General features: G+C 42.1%; 4 protein-coding genes across 5 annotated transcripts; 3 read left to right on the top strand and 1 right to left on the bottom strand.

The window, feature by feature from the left end:
- Positions 1–439: 439 nt before the first annotated feature.
- LOC141683458 (2-oxoglutarate-dependent dioxygenase 19-like) lies at positions 440–2,109 on the top strand. The gene is made up of 4 exons (XM_074488192.1): positions 440–771; positions 865–1,106; positions 1,249–1,576; positions 1,695–2,109. Exons 1-4 carry the CDS (start codon positions 445–447, stop codon positions 1,938–1,940), a joined length of 1,143 nt encoding a protein of 380 aa, XP_074344293.1. The 5' UTR covers positions 440–444; the 3' UTR covers positions 1,941–2,109.
- A 144-nt stretch (positions 2,110–2,253) lies between these two features.
- On the top strand, positions 2,254–5,459 carry LOC141683460 (uncharacterized). 2 transcript variants are annotated; one of them, XM_074488194.1, is made up of 3 exons: positions 2,254–3,008; positions 4,130–4,692; positions 4,784–5,459. In XM_074488194.1, exons 2-3 carry the CDS (start codon positions 4,180–4,182, stop codon positions 4,910–4,912), a joined length of 642 nt encoding a protein of 213 aa, XP_074344295.1. In that variant the 5' UTR covers positions 2,254–3,008; positions 4,130–4,179; the 3' UTR covers positions 4,913–5,459. The 2 variants fall into 2 exon arrangements, with proteins under 2 accessions (XP_074344295.1, XP_074344294.1); XM_074488193.1 differs by having other exon boundaries at positions 2,254–4,000.
- A 502-nt stretch (positions 5,460–5,961) lies between these two features.
- LOC141685031 (uncharacterized) lies at positions 5,962–6,408 on the bottom strand. Its single transcript, XM_074490156.1, has one exon. It carries the CDS (start codon positions 6,406–6,408, stop codon positions 5,962–5,964), a length of 447 nt encoding a protein of 148 aa, XP_074346257.1.
- An 8,176-nt stretch (positions 6,409–14,584) lies between these two features.
- On the top strand, positions 14,585–16,156 carry LOC141685030 (uncharacterized). The gene has a single exon (XM_074490155.1). It carries the CDS (start codon positions 14,585–14,587, stop codon positions 16,154–16,156), a length of 1,572 nt encoding a protein of 523 aa, XP_074346256.1.
- The last annotated feature ends 1,699 nt before the right edge of the window (positions 16,157–17,855 follow it).

Below are 17,855 nucleotides of genomic sequence, written 5' to 3'. Positions count from 1 at the left end.
ATATAATTAAATGTTATATATTTTAAAATTTTATAAATATAATATAAATAAATATTTTATTTTTACTTGTATTTAATTAAATGTTAACTAAATTTCTTTTATGTGTGAAATTTCAATATATATATATATTTGAAGATACATACAGTATAATATTTTTGAATATAGCTAATAAATATACCTAATATCACTTGAGTAAATGACATTATGTATTTAGAAAAAATTTAGATAATGATCACTTAGCTAAACATTTAAACTATTATAGGTGGAGATGTTGTTCCATTAAGTAAAATAAAAAATAATACTTGTAAGAGAACAACTATGTCGTTTCACAAAAAACACAAATTAAGAAAGTACTCAAAAATATTTTCAACAAACTGCAGCCTAGTAACAATTTGTATGTTGGTAGTGGAACCCATCGCTCTAACCCTATACATATACATAACAATGTCTTCACCTCCAACCTTGTCCCTAGCCTTCTCTCTTTCATTACATTGTAGTTGGGTCATTTTTGTAAAAGACATGGCACCAACAGTCCCAAGTGTAGAACAAAATGATATTTCTTCTCTAAAAACACTGGTTGAAAATGGGAATAAGCACACACCTATTCCATCTCACTATGCCTACTTCAAGAACCCTGAAGATTCTGATGCATTACCAGGTGATAGCATCCCTGTTATCGATTACTCGCTTTTGATATCAGAGGACCTTGATCAGCAAACTAAATGTGTCAGTGAACTTAGAAAAGCATGTCTGGACTGGGGTTTTTTCATTGTACGAGTTTTGGTGTCATTATGATTGTTTTTTCCTATTTCTTATATAGTTAATGTTGTCTAGGATACTTATATTAATGTTAATTTATCGCAGGTGAAGAACCATGGCATACCAGAGAAACTTTACGAAGATATGTTTGAAAAATGTGAAGAATTTAATTCGTTGTCTGATGATGAAAAACAAGAGTTTAAGACGACGAATGGTACTGTTTTGGACCGCATTAGGTTTGGTAGTAGCAATAATTTATCTTCGACACAAGTACACTTGTGGAGGGATTACCTTAAGTTCGTTGTGCATCCGAATTTCAACTCACCTCATAAACCAGCAGGTTTTAGGTATATTCATTTCGATATCTTACTTCTTCCAATAACATGTTGACTTTACTGTTGGTTTAATCTCAGATACCTAAATTTAACTTTGAGTCTAAGAGCTCTATAAAGTTCAATTGTGTAATGGCACTAATTTTATTATGCATAGTGAGACATTGCTGGAGTTGAGCACAAAACAAAGAGAGGTGATGAAGAACTTGCTAGCAGGAGTTTCAAAGAGCCTAGAAGTTGAAGAATCTTACTTGCATAATATAGTTGAAATGGACAACGGGATGGATTACTTTCTGAGTAACGTGTACCCACCATGTCCCCAGCCTGAACTTGCTATAGGTTCACCTCCTCATACGGACTTCGGAATCATGATTATGCTTGCTTCCAATGGAGTTAATGGCCTTCAGATACAACAAAATGGGAAGTGGTTTAATGTTAATGCTGATCGGAACCACTTGATGGTTAACCTAGGAGATCAAATGGAGGTATATTTTGTTAAACATACTATTTGTAGTAGTATGGTTTATATAAAACATCCTCTTGTTAAGTATACATGAATTTTTGTTTTCTAATGATGATCCTTTTATTTTGTTTTTTTTATAGATTTTGACAAACGGAAAATACAAGAGTGCTGTACACAGGGCCGTTGTGAACAGTAAGACTGTAAGGATATCTTTGGTAACTTCTTATGGACCAGAGGTGAATAATTTCGTTGTACCAGCACCTAAGTTTGTGGACGATAATCACAATCCACCAGCGTATAGGGGAATGAAATATGGTGATTACTTCATTGCTGACCAAACTAGCACTACCAAGGTAGTAACAACTTTGGATTTGGTTAGGATCTGAGCTATGCCTTCTGTTATGTTCGAGTATCGAATTAAGTCAGAGTCCTGGACACTGATAATAATGCAAAAAGTCATTAGTTGCAATCTCTTTTTTCCCGTGTGACATACAATCGAGAGATTTTGAGAATACTTGAAAAAAGAGAAGAAATAAAAGGTGTCTATTTACTTTATGTCTTCAAACAATCTGACCCTCTGTTCAGTCGGTTAAAACTGTAAAAGAAATGTACTAGTTAATTGGGTCTGGAAATAAGCATTCGGAAAAAAGGTAATTTATGGGTACGTATATACATAAATTATAAGTATAGATTCATAAAACATATTTATGAGTTTATATAACTAATACTACGTTGACTTTTTAGAGCAACTCCAAAAGATTATTAAGTTTTTCACTACAAATATTATAATTTAACTATTTAAGTCACAAAAATTTACTCTTTCTCCAACAATTCTCTTCAATTCACTCTCTACTTATATTTTTATTGTTTCTGATAAAACTACAATATTATTATATTATTAAGACTATTATTTTAGGAGGTAATTTCTTTACTTAATTTTCCAACCTCTTCAAATGAGGTTGTTGTATTATATTTATACCAAGTCTCAAATGGGCTTTATCTTACAAAATGGGCCTTCTTGGACTTTATATTATGTTCCACAATTATCCTAATTATAACTCATTTGGGTCGTATTGTCTTGGTCCAACATTTGTCCCCCTCCCAGTTCAAGCAACTATCTTTAGATTTGCGCTTTATTTATTTCGAGACCTGAGAATTGAGGACATGAGCAAAACATGATAAAAAACGCATAAAATAATGAGAAGAATAAATGTTAGTAAAAGACAATAGGAAAATAAAGACAGGGATAGTGAAATAGGAGTGGATGTTTTGTGCACATTTTTTACTTTTACTTTTTTTGTGTGAGACGTATATGTATTTTAGCCTTTATTTTCTAGGGATTATTGATTGGGGAGTTTAGACTGTTCGGCTTCCCTTTCTCTCAACAAAAGTGCAGCGTCCGCCCGAAGGATTCCTAATCTATCTCAAACCCTCGGTTACTGTAGCAATCACTTGTAAGTTCATCCTTCCTCTTGTTGTGTTATTTTTGCTTTTGCATTTTGCTTTTCTCAATTAGTTTGTTCGGTTTCTACACTCAATAGATCAATCTAGTTCATCTTCTATCCGTACCGTTTCTGATTGAGATCCCGGTAAGCGGCCCCTCGAGGAAGGTGATCAAGAGTCCTTCTTGAACCTAAATAACTTGGAGATCCCTGATTTAGAGCAGTGTGGGTCCTTTGATTTTATGAACGAGGACGAGTTCTTGGGGGATATTCCTATGGGCCCTCTTCCCTCGCCCCCCCTGAGCCCCGGGACGTTAGAAAAAAGGCGACAGGTTGTTGAAGATAGTCTTCGGTTGGGTAGGGAAGAGTTCGGGGGTAAAACAAATTTGAACTATTTGAGTTATTATATTACAAAGGACCCTCCGTTGAATAAGTTAAAGTCATATGCGGATCTGTCGAATGGTTACCGTTATCGAGTACCGACGGCTGATGAGCGAGTGTGGATGATGCCAGAGTTTAGGATGCACGGGATACCGATGATACTCTTCCATTTCGGACTCCGGTTGCCTATGCATCCATTTTTCTTGGCGATGTTCGAGGCTATTGGATGTGGGGTTAGTCAGTTGACGCCCAATTCCATTGCACAGCTTAGTGGGTTCGTCGCTCTTTGTTGTGATAGAGATATGATTCCTTCTTTTAAACTTTTCTTTTCAATATATGCAGTTAGATATCATGACGGACAGGTTTATTTTGATTGTCCTTATAAGCGGGTTAAGATTGCCAGTGTTCGATCTTCTAATTCTGGGTATCATGCTAAGTGGTTGTATTTTGGGGGACCCGATTTGGAGTTTGTAAAACCATGTGGGAAAGTGAGCCAGCTTACTATCGATTATTTAAATAACCTCGAGAAGTGCGACGCGAGGTATTTGAACGAGTTTCACGGGTTGAGGTCGATGTATACGCATCTTCAGTTAAATGAACCCGATTTTTGGAAATGCATGATTGTAAGAGGGGATTTCCAATGACTAATCATTTTTGTCATTTCTTATTATTACTGCTTATCTTTTCTTTTCTGTCTTTTTTTTTATCATGCATCTTGTATTGAGTCTTTATTTTCTTTTGTTTTATTTCAGTGGTTGGAGCCTCTTTGCAGAAGATTTTAAACAGCGGAGTTAGGAAGGAGATGGATAAGGCTATGATGTTGCTCGTTCAGCGTGCATCGAGGAAGAATGTCGATGAAATGCACCTCGATCCTTCTAGGGTTGGGGTGTCGGGAGCTGGGCATTCTGTGTCCATCGAGTTGTTAGATGATCAAGGAAACAAGATTGTGGAGGATCCTGGGAAGACTGTGTCTGATGTTGAGCTGACGGAGTTGAATCCTCGGAAGAGAGGACGTCGTGAGGTAGAGGATATTAACTTGGGAGGTGGCGAGTTTGTGGAGCCAGCTGCGGCGGGTAGCGGGGTGAATAAGACCATCACCTTGGTCAATAGTAGGGTCCTGATGGCCAATACTGTCGAGCATCGATCTAAAAAAGAGCATGTGAGGGACGAGATTCAGCCCAGTGAGCGTTGGACAGGTGGAACAACTATGCCGCTGAGGGCTTTTGATATCTTTCATCTTCCTCAAGACGCGGTTACTTTCGATGGTCGGCGTCGGGGTGATCTTGCTGACCGGTGTAAGAGTCGAGCTAGGAGGGTATGTGAAATTTGTTTATGTGTATTATTTTTCGTTGATTTCTTCTTTCTCTCTCTCTTTTTTATATATTTGTATTCGTGGATTGTGACAGTTCCTCGCGGATTTCATGCATATCATGAAAGAATTCCGAGCCGACGGCAATGACGAGGCTCTCAAGAGACTGGAAGCGGAGGTGGGCGTTCTTAAGGCAGAAAAGAAGAAGCTTGGGTCGAATTATTAGGAGTTGGAGAAGAGGACGGCGGATTTGGCTACCGCGAATACCGCGTTGTCCAAGAAGGTGAGTGAAATGGATGTTTTGGGGCAGTCGATGAATACGAAGGTGTCGGATCTCGAGAGAAGGCTTCGCGAAGTGGAGAAGGAGCGCGACGATTTGAAAGAGAAGTGTGAGGGTTCGGAGCGCCATGTTGAAGGCATGAATTCATCATATCGTTTGATTGTTAAGAAAATACCACTTTAAAGGCAAAAGTGCAGAAAGGGATCGAGGACATTGCTAACGCCCTTGGAGATGGTTATGGGCGTTGCGTTGCCAGGATGCAGGGGGCGGGGTTTGATACCACGGGGCACTCATTTGAGAACTACCTTACTGACCTTGCTGCCTCGCAGCCCGATAATTCGACCGATAAACCTTGAAGGCGGGGAATGCCCCGTAAATGATGTATGGATTTAAGTTTCTGTTGATTATGAGTAAAACCGTGATGTTCTTTGTCTGATGATACATTATTTGTCATATTTTTAATGAGGCCTTTTTGGCCTTAGCCGTTTAAGAAGTTTGTTTTAATCTTACCTATGTGGCGTGTATTTTTATGATATTCTATATGATTTTATTATCTATCGAGAGGTCGGTTTTGCGGGTTGGTACATTTTCTCTGTTTGTTAATATCTTGGAGTCTTATGTTAGTTTTATGTGTATTTTTGTTGTTTTTTTATAGGGACATAAGCGTGAGATTTTTGTATCGCATAGAGTCCTTCGGAATTCATTACAACTTGCTTTATCCTTGAGCTTGTTCACGTAGTGCATAATTGTTGTGTAAAAATAACTTGTTTGTGAAAGGATCATTTATTGTTCCTCTTTCGGGGACATACATACATTTTTTTTAACAAGATAGAGTAAACGGATGATGAAATATGACATTTTCGTGAAACGACTTGAAAGTTTTCATAAATTAAAGTCCCTCGATGGGGATCTCATAACGATCCCCATTGTATCGAGAGTTGGTTTTTGGTAGGACCGTTGTGGCCTTAATATTTCAAATATTACACAAAAGCGAATTACTGGTAAAATTTCTTGAGGTGAATGTCGTTCCAGGCGTTCTTAATTGGTTGACCGTCGAGGTGTGAGAGCTCGTAGGTTCCTGCGCTGACGACCTTTGATACTTGGTAGGGGCCTTCCCATGTTGGTTTAAGGTTCCCTGAGATGGTGGGCTGCGATGCAGCGGAATCTCGAAGGACGAGGTCCCCAACCTCGAAGCGCTTGTTTTTGACTTTTTTGTTGAAGTATTTTGCGGTCTTTTCCTGCTGCGCGATCATGCGCAGTCGAGATTCCTCTCTTGTTTCTTCAAGCAAGTCATTGTGAAAGCGTAAGCCTTCGATAGTGAGGGAGGGATCGAAAACCTCGATCCTTGGGGAGGTCAGGCTAACCTCAACTGGCAGAACAGCATCGACGCCATATGCGAGGCGGAAAGGTGTTTCCTCCGTTGCACTTCGTGAAGTTGTCATATAGGACCACAGTACGTTCGGGAGCTCATCGACCCAACAGGGGGAATTTCTTATTTTCTTTTCTTTAACCCTTATGGGATGGTTATGTTTGTCACTTCTGCAAGACCATTGGCCTGTGGGTATGCCACCGAGGCCTTGATGTACTGGATTTTTAAATCGCTTAAGGCTTTCTCGAATTGTGCCCCTACAAATTGCGTCCCATTGTCTGAGACTAGAATCTTTGGGATTCCAAATCGGAATACTACATACTCCATAAAAAATTCAATCATTTCTTTTTCTCTGTTCTTGGAGAGGGGTTTTGCTTCGACCCACTTTGTTGCATAATCGACCGTGACCACAATGTATTGGTACTGATTTTTGTACCTTGGGAAAGGTCCCACGATGTCGATTCCCCATTGATAGAAAGGATAGGGGGCGAGGATCGAGTTGAGCTCTGTTGTGGGTCGATGACTCACGTTTCCATGTCGTTGGTATGCCTGACATTTCCGAACATAACTTTCGCATTCTTTCCGGAGTGTAGGCCAATACAGCCCCTGTCTCATGATTTTAAGAGCTAAGTTTTTCCCCCCGAGATGTTCGCCACATATTCCTGTATGAACCTTGAGGATTGCCTGATCGGCCTCTTCAGGGCCTAAACATCGGAGAAGTGGTTCAGTTAAAGCGCGTCGATATAATATTGAGCCTATCGTACAGTAGTTTCTTGCTTTAAACACAACCGCACGAGCTTTACTTTTCTCTGTAGGAAGCTTATTTTCCAGGATGTACTTGAGAATAGGCTTTCGCTAGTCAGGATTGTTTTGAATGTTTTGGACTGCTGGTGTGTCGATGGCTGGGGATGTCAGAATGTCAACATATACAGGGTCGAGATTGATTTTCAAATTAGACGAGGCTAACTTAGCGAGGGAGTCTGCCCATTGGTTTTTCGTTCTATCAACATTCGAGAGTTTCCACGAGGAGAATTTTTTGAGCAGCTCTTGTGCGATTGTGAGGTACTTAGCCATGTTTTCATTGTGAGTTTTAAACTCTCCACTTATTTGTTTAGCCACCAGCTGGGAATCACCAAATATATCGATAATGTCTACCTCGAGGTCCGCTGCCAGTTTTAAACCTGCGATTAATGCTTCGTACTCGGCTATGTTGTTTGTTGCTTGGAATTCGAACTTGAGGGATTGCTGGATCTTAATTCCTTCTGGGCTGATAAGAATTATTCCTGCTCCCCTCGAATTGGTGGTTGATGATCCGTCAATAAACAGTAACCATGGTCTTGGCTGAACTTCCTCGGGATTCGATCGTTTGGCCTTGAATTGGCATTCTGCCACGAAATCCGAGAGGACCTGAGCCTTTATGGATGTTCGTGGCTTGTACTCAATATAGAACTGACTTAATTCAATGGTCCACGCTGCGAGCCTTCCCGTCATATCAGGCTTGTGCAAGATTCTTTTAAGAGGTGCATTTATCAACACATGCATTTCTCTTGCTTGAAAGTAGTGTCGTAGCTTCCTGCTAGCGATGACCAGGGCGTACACGAGCTTTTCCACCTGAGGATATCGAGTCTCAGAATCTCGCAATGAGTGACTAATGTAGTATACAGGAACCTCCTTTCCTTTATCGAGTCGGACAAGGACAGCTGTGACTGTTTCGTCGGAGGCCAACAGGTAAACATGCAGAGCTTCGCCTGGGATTGGACGAGTGAGGATTGGGGGGATTGCCAAAAATGCCTTGAGTTCTGCAAATCTAGATTTACACTCATTGTCCCATTCGAAGGGTGTCGACCTTGAATCCTTTTTTATGATGGCGAAGAACGGGAGACACCTTTTGGATGACTGAGGGATGAATCTTCGAAGGGCTGCTATGCACCCTGTTAGCTTTTGCAGATCTTTGATGGATTTTGGATCGTCCATTTCTAGAATTGCCTTTGTTTGAGCGGGGTCGGCCTCGATGCCTCGCTGTGTGACCAGAAATCCCAGAAACTTGTCGGATGTAAGTCCGAAGGAGCATTTGCTAGGATTAAGGCGCAAGTTATGATTTCGGGCATTTTCAAAGGTCTCACGAAGATCAAGCGAGTGGTTAATGGCGAGTTTGGATTTAGTTATCATATCGTCCACATATATTAGCATATTCTTTCCTATTTGCGATCCAAAGATCGTGTCCATCATTTGCTGAAAAGTTGCGCCGGCATTAATCAGGACGAAAAGCATAACCCGATATCCGAAGAACCCCTTATGAGTAATGAATGTTGTTTACTCCCAATCATGAGAATCCATTTTTATCTGGTTGTACCCTGAAAATACATCCATAAAGGAAAGGAGTTTGTTTCCTGCTGTGGAGTCGATCAGTTCATCGATGTTCGGGAATGGGTAGAAATCTTTGGGGCAGGCTCTATCGACATCAGAACAGTCTACGCACATTCGCCACTTTCCGTTGTGTTTCTTTACTAAGACGACATTGGAGATCCATGTAGGGAACTGGACGGGATCGATAAATTTAGCCTCGAGGAGTCGGTCAATTACTTGATCGATAGCTGCCCTCTTTTCATCAGAGAATATTCGTCATTTCTGCCGTACTGGTGTGATGTTTTTGTTGATGTGAAGGGAGTGGCGCGCGACTATCTCGGGAATTCCCGGCATGTCTCTCGGGTCCTAGGCGAAGATATCCGCGAATTCTCTAATAAGGTTAATGATTTCTTGTTTCAAATTTTCAGGGAGTCCTTTTCCCATCTTGGTTATTTTTGACGGGTCCCCGACGACCACTTCAATCTCCTCAGTTTCTTCTGTGGGGAAGCATAAATTCTGGTTTGTAGACTCAATTGAGCTTCGGGGGTCGATCTCGAGTACCTGATTAACTCCTAGATCTTCCTCTCCCTTCTTCTTTAGGGAAACTGTTGTCAAGTAACATTGTCTAGCGGTTGCTTGATCTCCAATCATTTCTCCGACGCCGAAGTCGGTAGGAAATTTCATCTCAAATAGGAGATTGAAGTTATTGCTCTTAGGGCTGTGATTGTAGTGTGGCCTAGGATGGCGTTAAAACTGGAAGAAGCACTGACCACATGAAATTTAACGACCTTCCATACTTGGCAAGGTGGCGAACCAAAAAGGACTGGCATATCAATGGTTCCCACCACATGGACCTCATTTTCGGTAAAACCGTATAGCGGTGTTCGGGAGTTCTCGAGTCGACGGTCGCCAATGTCCATTCGCGAGAAAGCGTGATGGTAGAGAACATCGACAGAACTCCCGTTGTCGACCAACATCTTCTTCACAGTATTGTTTCCCACTCGGGTCGTGATGACGAGAGCGTCCTGATGACCCTCAATGAGTCTCGGGTGGTAATCGTTGTCGAAAAAGGAAATGACGGGGGTCGGGTTCGCCCTGGGGCATTTGACCGTCGATGGATTGACTTTAAAGACTTCCCGGGTGTATGTTTTTCTAGAATTGTGGGAGAATCCTCCGGAAGCTGCCCCCCGAATATAACATCAATGACCCGATCATCTTCATCCCGATGATGACGTCTGAGATTATCCTCTTATTGTACGTAATGTACTAACTGACCCCGACGGATCTTTCCCTCAATACGGTTGTTGAGTTGAAAGCATTGTTCTATTGTGTGGCCAATATCTTCATGATATTCGCAATATCTGGAACTGGAAGGTCTACCGGCCTTCATGGGCCTTGGTGGTTGGTAGTCTGGCTCTGTTTTTAGGACTGCTAAAATTGTTGTTTTCTCTGTGTTCAGTTTAGTAAATTCTTTTTCTGGTCGTGTGCGGGGTTGCCAGTCCCTTTCTCTCCTATCCCTCGGAGGGCGATCTTCCGCGCGCGATGGCGGAGATCGACGACGCTCATGGCGCCTTTCTCGCGCGGGAGATCGTGGGCTATAGCTGCGACGACGCTCATACCTTGAAGAGCGTCGGGGTGACTGAATGCAACTCACTACTTCTTGTAGCATCATACGGTGTTCAATAATCTGGAACGCTGCTTGGAGAATTTTTGGCCTTTTTTCAAAAATTTCTTCTAAGAGTAGCCCATGTCGTGACTTATCGATACCTGCTGTTATGAAACTGATGGCCATTTGTTCTATTAAATCAGGAATCTCGGTGATCTCTTCTCTGAATCGAGTTAAAAAACTGCGGAGGCTTTCACCCGAGCGTTGGTGTATTGTCATTTAAGATGTTGTAACCTTAATGCCTTTATAGTTACTAGAGAATCGGGCTTGGAATTTGTTCTTTAAGGTTGTCCATGAGTCAATGGATCGATGGGGCAGATTGTTGTACCATCGGAGTGCTGTGCCTTAAAGGCATGTAGAGAAAAACTGACAACGGGAGATTTCAGAGTGGCCGAAGAAAGCCATTCGTCCGTCGAATGTGTTGAGAAATACCAACGGGTCTGAAGATCCGTCGAAGTGATCGAGGGAATGAGTTTTTAACGTCCTGTCGATGCGCGCTTTCTCGAGGACTAGCGATAGGGGGCTTTCGGAGACAGTCTCGAATCTTGATTGATTTCTCATGATGTTACGCATTTGGGCGATTTCTTCTTGCATTTTGGAAAATTCTTCGTGGGAGATGGACTCTGTTGAATCGGTTCGATGCGAGACCTCGGTGGATGACATTGTCCGCTGTCGACGTTCACGCGGTTGTGAATATGTCGACTCTACCGATGGCTCATATTCGTATTCGGCGTCGTCATCTTCATCGTAAAGCTCATTGTCTTGTTCTTTGTTTTGTATTGTTGTTTGTTGGAGCTCTCGACGGAGACGGTGAATTTCACATTTTTGCTCGAGTTTGACCTGCAGCCTTCGAGTCTCACGTTCTAGTAGCCCAAGTTCTTCATCTGAATCAAGTGGTTCTTCTGGTTCTTCTGGATTTTCTTGGTTTTGAGCCTTTAGCCTTTGTTTCTTTTCTAGATGGAGTCGTATATCGCTTGAGAGAACCTTCTTACCTTTAGATGTCTGTACTCTGAAACGCTGATCTGAGACGGACTTTCTCTTCTTATCTCTTTGATGTGTATCTTTCAAGTTCACCGGCTGGTCATCAGAAGGGCCTTCAGGTGGAGGAAATAAATATTTCGGCTTTAATACCGATTGCTTGGGCAATTCATGACCACCGTGGGTCGAGGGATCGGCGGCAATTTCTGCCGTCAACTCCTTCACCTGAGTTGGTCCGGCCGTTCCCGGATCAAGCTCTTCCACAATTATATTCCGGTTGGATCTGTAAAGCAAAGGTCCTTCTAGCGCCAAATGATAAGCCTACAATATTATTATATTATTAAGACTATTATTTTAGGAGGTAATTTCTTTACTTAATTTTCCAACCTCTTCAAATGAGGTTGTTGTCTTATATTTATACCAAGTTCCAAATGGGCTTTATCTTATAAAGTGGGCCTTCTTGGGCTTTACATTATGTTCCAAAATTATCCTAATTATAACTCTTTTGGGCCGTATTGTCTTGGTCTAACAGTTTCAATTGAATGAAAATGCTACATGGCAAAATCCAAGTGCATGAACATATTATTTATTAATATAAATTAAATGAGGAAAGGTTAGGAGCTCCTTACTAGTGAGGAAGGATATGGAGATCTTAAATTTTTGAGGATACCTTAGGAGATTGTTGGAGATTATTTTCATGTCAAAATCCTCAAATTTTGACTTAAGAGGCTATAAAGAGCGAGTTGCTCTTAAGGAGTTATATCAACGAGTGTGTTTATGCAAACTATATTAAGGAACTTGTCCATGAACTTAATAATTGTTCGAAATTTTCAAACTGACGTATATTTTGCTCAAGTTTAGTTTATTAAAAACCGAACCTTAAAATTGTATTACTGTTCGAATGGGTGGTTAAGGAAGTAAGAAGGCACAAGGATAGCACCGACAGAGTAAAGGAAGAAGGAGGGCGAGCCCCACGGGGATCGAATAATGAAACTTTGGAAGAAAATAAGTTTTTCAGGGACGTCATCATCCGGACAATCTACAGAGGAGATCCCGGGATGGAATGCAGCAACAGAGCCTTGGAAAGATATGTAAGGGAAGCCCGATTCATACCTCTCACAGACATTCATAGGGTGGAGACTCGACCACCCAAAATATTCAAGGGCGAGTCCATGGACACCACCTTCAGAGAAGCAGATGCCCGGTGGGTATATCACCCCGACAATGACGCATTGGTCATTTCCATCCAGACCGGGACCAAAAATATCCATAGGGCCTTCGTAGACAATGGAAGCTCGGCAAACATCCTCTACTACAGCACCTTTAAAAAGATTGGGCTACCTGATCGGGATATGTCGGGAGAAGATCCGTGGTTCTATGGTTTCTCTGGCGCAGGAGTCAGAGTTATGGGATCAATTCGGTTGTCATGTACCTTGGGGGAAAGTCCGCTGTCCGTGACAAAGATGCTCGAGTTCAAGGTTTTAAATCAATAATCATCCCATAATGTACTGCTAGGGCGCCCCTTCCTTAAGGAGATGAGGGTTATCACCTCGATCCACCATCTTACCATCAAGTTTCCAACTCCAAACGGAGTCGGCAACATAAAAGGCTCCCGGTATTATTCTAAAGAATGTTATAGACAAGCTATGAGAGGCTTTAGGAGAAAAGATGGAGAAACTGGGGATGTATCGGATGATGAACGGGAAAGAAGCATCGAACAGACAATCAAAGAAATTCGAGTCCATTACTATGTCGAGCAGGAAAGTGAATGCTCCTCTAAATTGCCTTCGGCGACACTGTTTTTGGAAGATACTATCAGAATTGAGATGCTAGATGACGAAGAATCTCCGAGCCAAGTAGTCCAAGCAGATTTCAATGGGGAAAAGATTGAAAGAAGACTCGATGTCTTGCAGAGTCTTGGGCTGAACACACATAAGGTAGATGCCTCTCTCCCTGAGAGCGCGCCTTTATCATTAAAAAATGTGAAAGAGGTTGATGCCCCTGTTGTACAGGGCGCGCCCTCAGGAAGTGAAGAGGTTGATGCCCCTGTTATACAGGGCATGCCCTCAATGAATAAAGAGGTCGATGCTCCCTCCCATGGGGATGCGCCCTCTCAGGAAAGTGATGAGGATCATAATCAGCTCGATTTGGACCCTCGAATACCCATGCCAACAGAAAAAATGGGTCTAGTGGAAGATACGGTCGAAATAAAGGTCAATGAAAAAGATCCAAGCAAGGTTCTGAAGATTGGTTCCCAACTGGATCCATTATTGAGAAAAGGACTTTCTATATTTCTCCTGGCAAACCTTGATGTATTTGCATGGAGTCATTCCGACATGGTGGGAATTGATCCAGAAGTCATGAGCCATAGACTGAATATCGATCCCAAACATAAAGGGGTTCCGCAAAAGCGCATGGATATAAGCAGAGAGTGGCTATAGCCTTGGCAGAAGAAGTGGATAGGCACTTGGATGTCAGACTGATTCGAGAGTTCTTTTACCCGGAATGGTTGGCCAATCCAGTGTTGGTAAAAAAGTCCAACGGCAAATGGAGAACGTGTGTGGACTTCACCTATCTAAATAAAGCATGCCCAAAAGATAGTTTTCCTTTGCCAAGAATTGACCAGCTGGTCGACGCTACGGCAGGACATGCTCTGCTGAGTTTCATGGATGCATACTCTGGGTTCAACCAGATTCCTATGTATGAACCTGATCAAGAACACACCTCCTTCATCACGGACAGAGGTCTCTATTGCTACATCGGAATGTCGTTCGGCCTAGTCAATGCCGGAGCAACATACCAAAGGCTAGTGAATATAATATTCAAGAAGCAGATTTGAAAAATAATGAAAGTCTATGTGAATGATATGTTGGTAAAATCCAGAAGAGCGGAAGACCACATAGCGGACTTGGCAGAAATGTTCCACATCCTAAGACGATTCAGGACGAAGTTGAACCCACAAAAATGTGTATTTGGAGTCGAATCAGGGAAATTTCTCGGATTCATGGTAAACCATCATGGAATCGAAGCCAACCCTGCAAAGATCAAGGCTCTTCTATACATGAAATCTCCCACGAGCATTAAGCAGGTGCAAAGTTTAACAGGAAGGATTGCGGCACTAAATTGATTTTTGTCAAAAACCTTAGACAGTTGCAAGGAATTCTTCAAGGCAATTAAGGGGATAGGAAAAGACTTTGTATGGACCTCGGACTGTGAGGATGCCTTTCAAAAAATCAAAGAACAATTGGGGAATCCTCCCATGTTGGCCAAGCCCGAGGACGGAGAAACGTTGATTCTTTATTTAGCAGTCTCTGAATATTCGATCAGCGCAGCACTAGTGAAAGAGGAAGAAGGTCGACAGTCCCCAGTGTACTACGTAAGCAAAAGGTTACAAGACGCAAAGACTAGGTATACTAGCATGGAGAAATTGGTATACGCCCTTATCCTTGCGACAAAAAAGTTAAGGCCTTATTTCCAAGCTCATCGAATAGAAGTCTGCACCGCCTATCCTCTTAGGCATGTTCTACATAAACCAGAATCGTCGGGAAGAATGTTAAAATGGGCGATAGAGCTGGGACAATTTGATTTAGAATACTGCCCTCGCACATCAATCAAGGGACAGGTACTGGCCGATTTCATACTTGAGTTTGACTCTGAGGTAGATGGTAAGGCTATAGTGTTGGCAGAACCTCTCTCACAGGGTGATGCCCCCGCCAAAGTGAGAGAAGAGTTCCTACACCCCTGGTGGATCTTACACGTTGACGGGGCTCTGAATAACAACGGAGCAGGGGCTGGAATCGTCTTAATTACCCTAGAAGGACATCATCCGATGAGCGCAATTCACTTCAAGTTTTACGTCACCAACAACGATCCTGAATATGAAGCATTAATCAATGGCCTGAAGATAGCTTTGGAAGTAGGAGTTATGAACCTGATCGCTCGAAGTGACTCAGAATTGGTAAACCAAGTCAACGGGGGTTTTCAAGCTCGAGGACCTCGAACGGAGCTATATATGAGATGCATGCGGCGTTTGCTAGAGAAATTTGGAAGTGCTAAACTAGAAGGTATGCCTCGGGAAGACAATAATAATGCTGATGCCTTGGCTAAAATGGGATCACAGATGGATAGCGTACGGCTTGGACAAATCCCTTTGGGGAGCCAAGAAATCCCGAGTATCCCGGAAATAGGGGTGTTCCAGACTCAAGTAATCCCACAAGAGACTTGGATGACTCCCATTCATAATTACATTCGAAAGGGAACGGTGCCAGAAGACAAGTCACAAGCTCGGCTCCTTCGCTATCAGGCTGCGAGGTATGTCGAATATGATGGAGTATTGTACAAAAGAGGTTTTAACCAACCACTATTACGGTGTGTGGACTTGGAGGAAGGAAACTACATCCTTAGAGAGGTACACGAAGGCATTTGTGGCAATCACTCGAGGGGTGGTTCGTTGGCATTAAAAGTCCTCAGACAAGGATATTACTGGCCAACAATGAAAGAAGATGCCTTCAAGTTCGTTAGGGCATGCGATCGTTGCCAACGATTTGCCAACTATTCCAATGCACCAGCAACATCCATCACTTCACTGACTAGTCCTTGGCCTTTTGTGTTGTGGGGAATTGATCTCATTGGAGAATTTTCCAAGGCCAATGGGGGTGTGAAATACGCCGTGGTGGCCGTGGATTATTTCACAAAATGGGCAGAAGCTATGTCGCTAGCCACGATCACAACAAAGAAAATCTGGGATTTTTTCTTCAACTCCATAGTCTGTAGATTTGGAATTCCATATAAACTCATCTCAGATAATGGAAAGCAGTTTGACAGTATATAATTAAGGAAGCTTTGTGAAGACCTGAACATCAAAATGGATTTCGCTGTAGTTTACCACCCGCAAAGCAATGGGCAAACAGAAGCTATTAACAAAATCATCAAACATACTTTGAAGGCCAAGCTGGAAGAAAAGAAAGGAGATTGGCTGGAAAAAATGCCCATGGTTCTTTGGTCTTATAACACGACTCCTAGATCCACTACGGGAGAATCTCCCTTTTTGCTAACTTACGGGTATGAGGCTATGATTCCCGTAGAGATAGGAGTTGGGTCTTTGCGAAGGGATTTGTTCAAAGAGGAAGATGCGGAAGTTAACCAGAGGCTCCACTTGGATCTGCTGGACGAGGCTAGGATAAATTCTCAATTAAATCTCGCGACATATCAGTAAAGAGTTGCAAGGTACTTTAATAAGAAAGTAAAGTTGGTGCCATATAAGGTGGGAGACCTTGTGTTACGAAAGGTCATGCCAAATACTAAGATAGCTCAGCACGGGGTGCTTGGCGCCAATTGGGAAGGACCATACAAGGTCAAAGTTATACTCTGGAAAGGAACTTATCGCTTAAAAGACTTGGATGGCAAGCTTATTCACCGAGCATGGAACGCAAAACACTTGAGGAAATATTATCAATATGGTGTGGCCTCGACCCTCTCGTTTCTGCGATTGATTTTTATGTAATATACTAGTAGTAAATAAATTCCTCCTAGCCTAGGGGGTAGTATGCATGACTGCTAACCTTGGCTTTAGCTGAAGGATAAAAAAAATTTAAATAATTTCCCCACAGAGCATAGTAGCCATGGGACTAGTGTAATTTCTACACTAGAGCGCATTATCAATAAAAAGAAAAGTTACTTCAATTGTTGGTTTACTTGGCACCTGCACTTTAAAAAGAACCAGGGCGCGCCCTGATTGCAAAGTACTTCAGTAAAGAAAAAACTATAGATCCCCATGATATGGGAACAACTTTAAAATCTTGCAAAAAGACAAATGTCCATTAATGTGCTAAGTAACTTTCTCTAAATATTAAAGGGCGTGCCCTACTGTAAGGCACGCCAAATGCAGTTGACCTTAGAAAAAAATTATGTTCTAAAATTGTAAGCAGAGATATAAGGGTGCGCCCTCACGAAGAACGTGCCTCACAATAGAAGTGTATAAAGGCTGGAAAAAGAGCTAAAAATAGCAACCTATGTAACAAGGCGCGCCCAAATGGTTGAGGCGCCTTGACAGACTTCATATGCATCCTGGAAAAATATAGAATTAAATAAAACCTTACGATATGTCATAATGCGAAATTAAAAAGTAGCAGGAACCATATTGTCATACAACTTTTCACAACATCAAAAGAGGGCTGGCACCTCAAAGTATTTAGAAACAGAATTAAAAACAAGCCAAGGCAAGTAAATCAGGGCGCGCCCTCAACATTGTCAGTTGGGGGAATGGACTGGAGAGGAATGGTAGGATCAGCCTCAGGCACGTCCTTAGGGGCCTCCTCTGGTGGCGCGCCCTCAACATCTTCCTCTAGCCCAAGCTTTATCCTGCTTGCCCTGATCTCTGCAGCATGTTCTCTTTTAAACTCCGCCATCTCAGCCATGATCTCCTCCCCAAACTTCTCAAAGGTATAGTCTGGATCATTGGAAACAAATTCGACCCTGTAGAAATGAAATCCATTGTCAAAAGCAGCATATCTCATCTGGCCATCCTTCCT

This window comes from Apium graveolens, chromosome 9 (assembly GCF_009905375.1).
Source record: "Apium graveolens cultivar Ventura chromosome 9, ASM990537v1, whole genome shotgun sequence".
NCBI lineage: Eukaryota > Viridiplantae > Streptophyta > Magnoliopsida > Apiales > Apiaceae > Apium > Apium graveolens.
The sequence above is the reverse complement of the archived record's forward strand: the minus strand, read 5'-3'. Positions and strand labels throughout refer to the sequence as shown.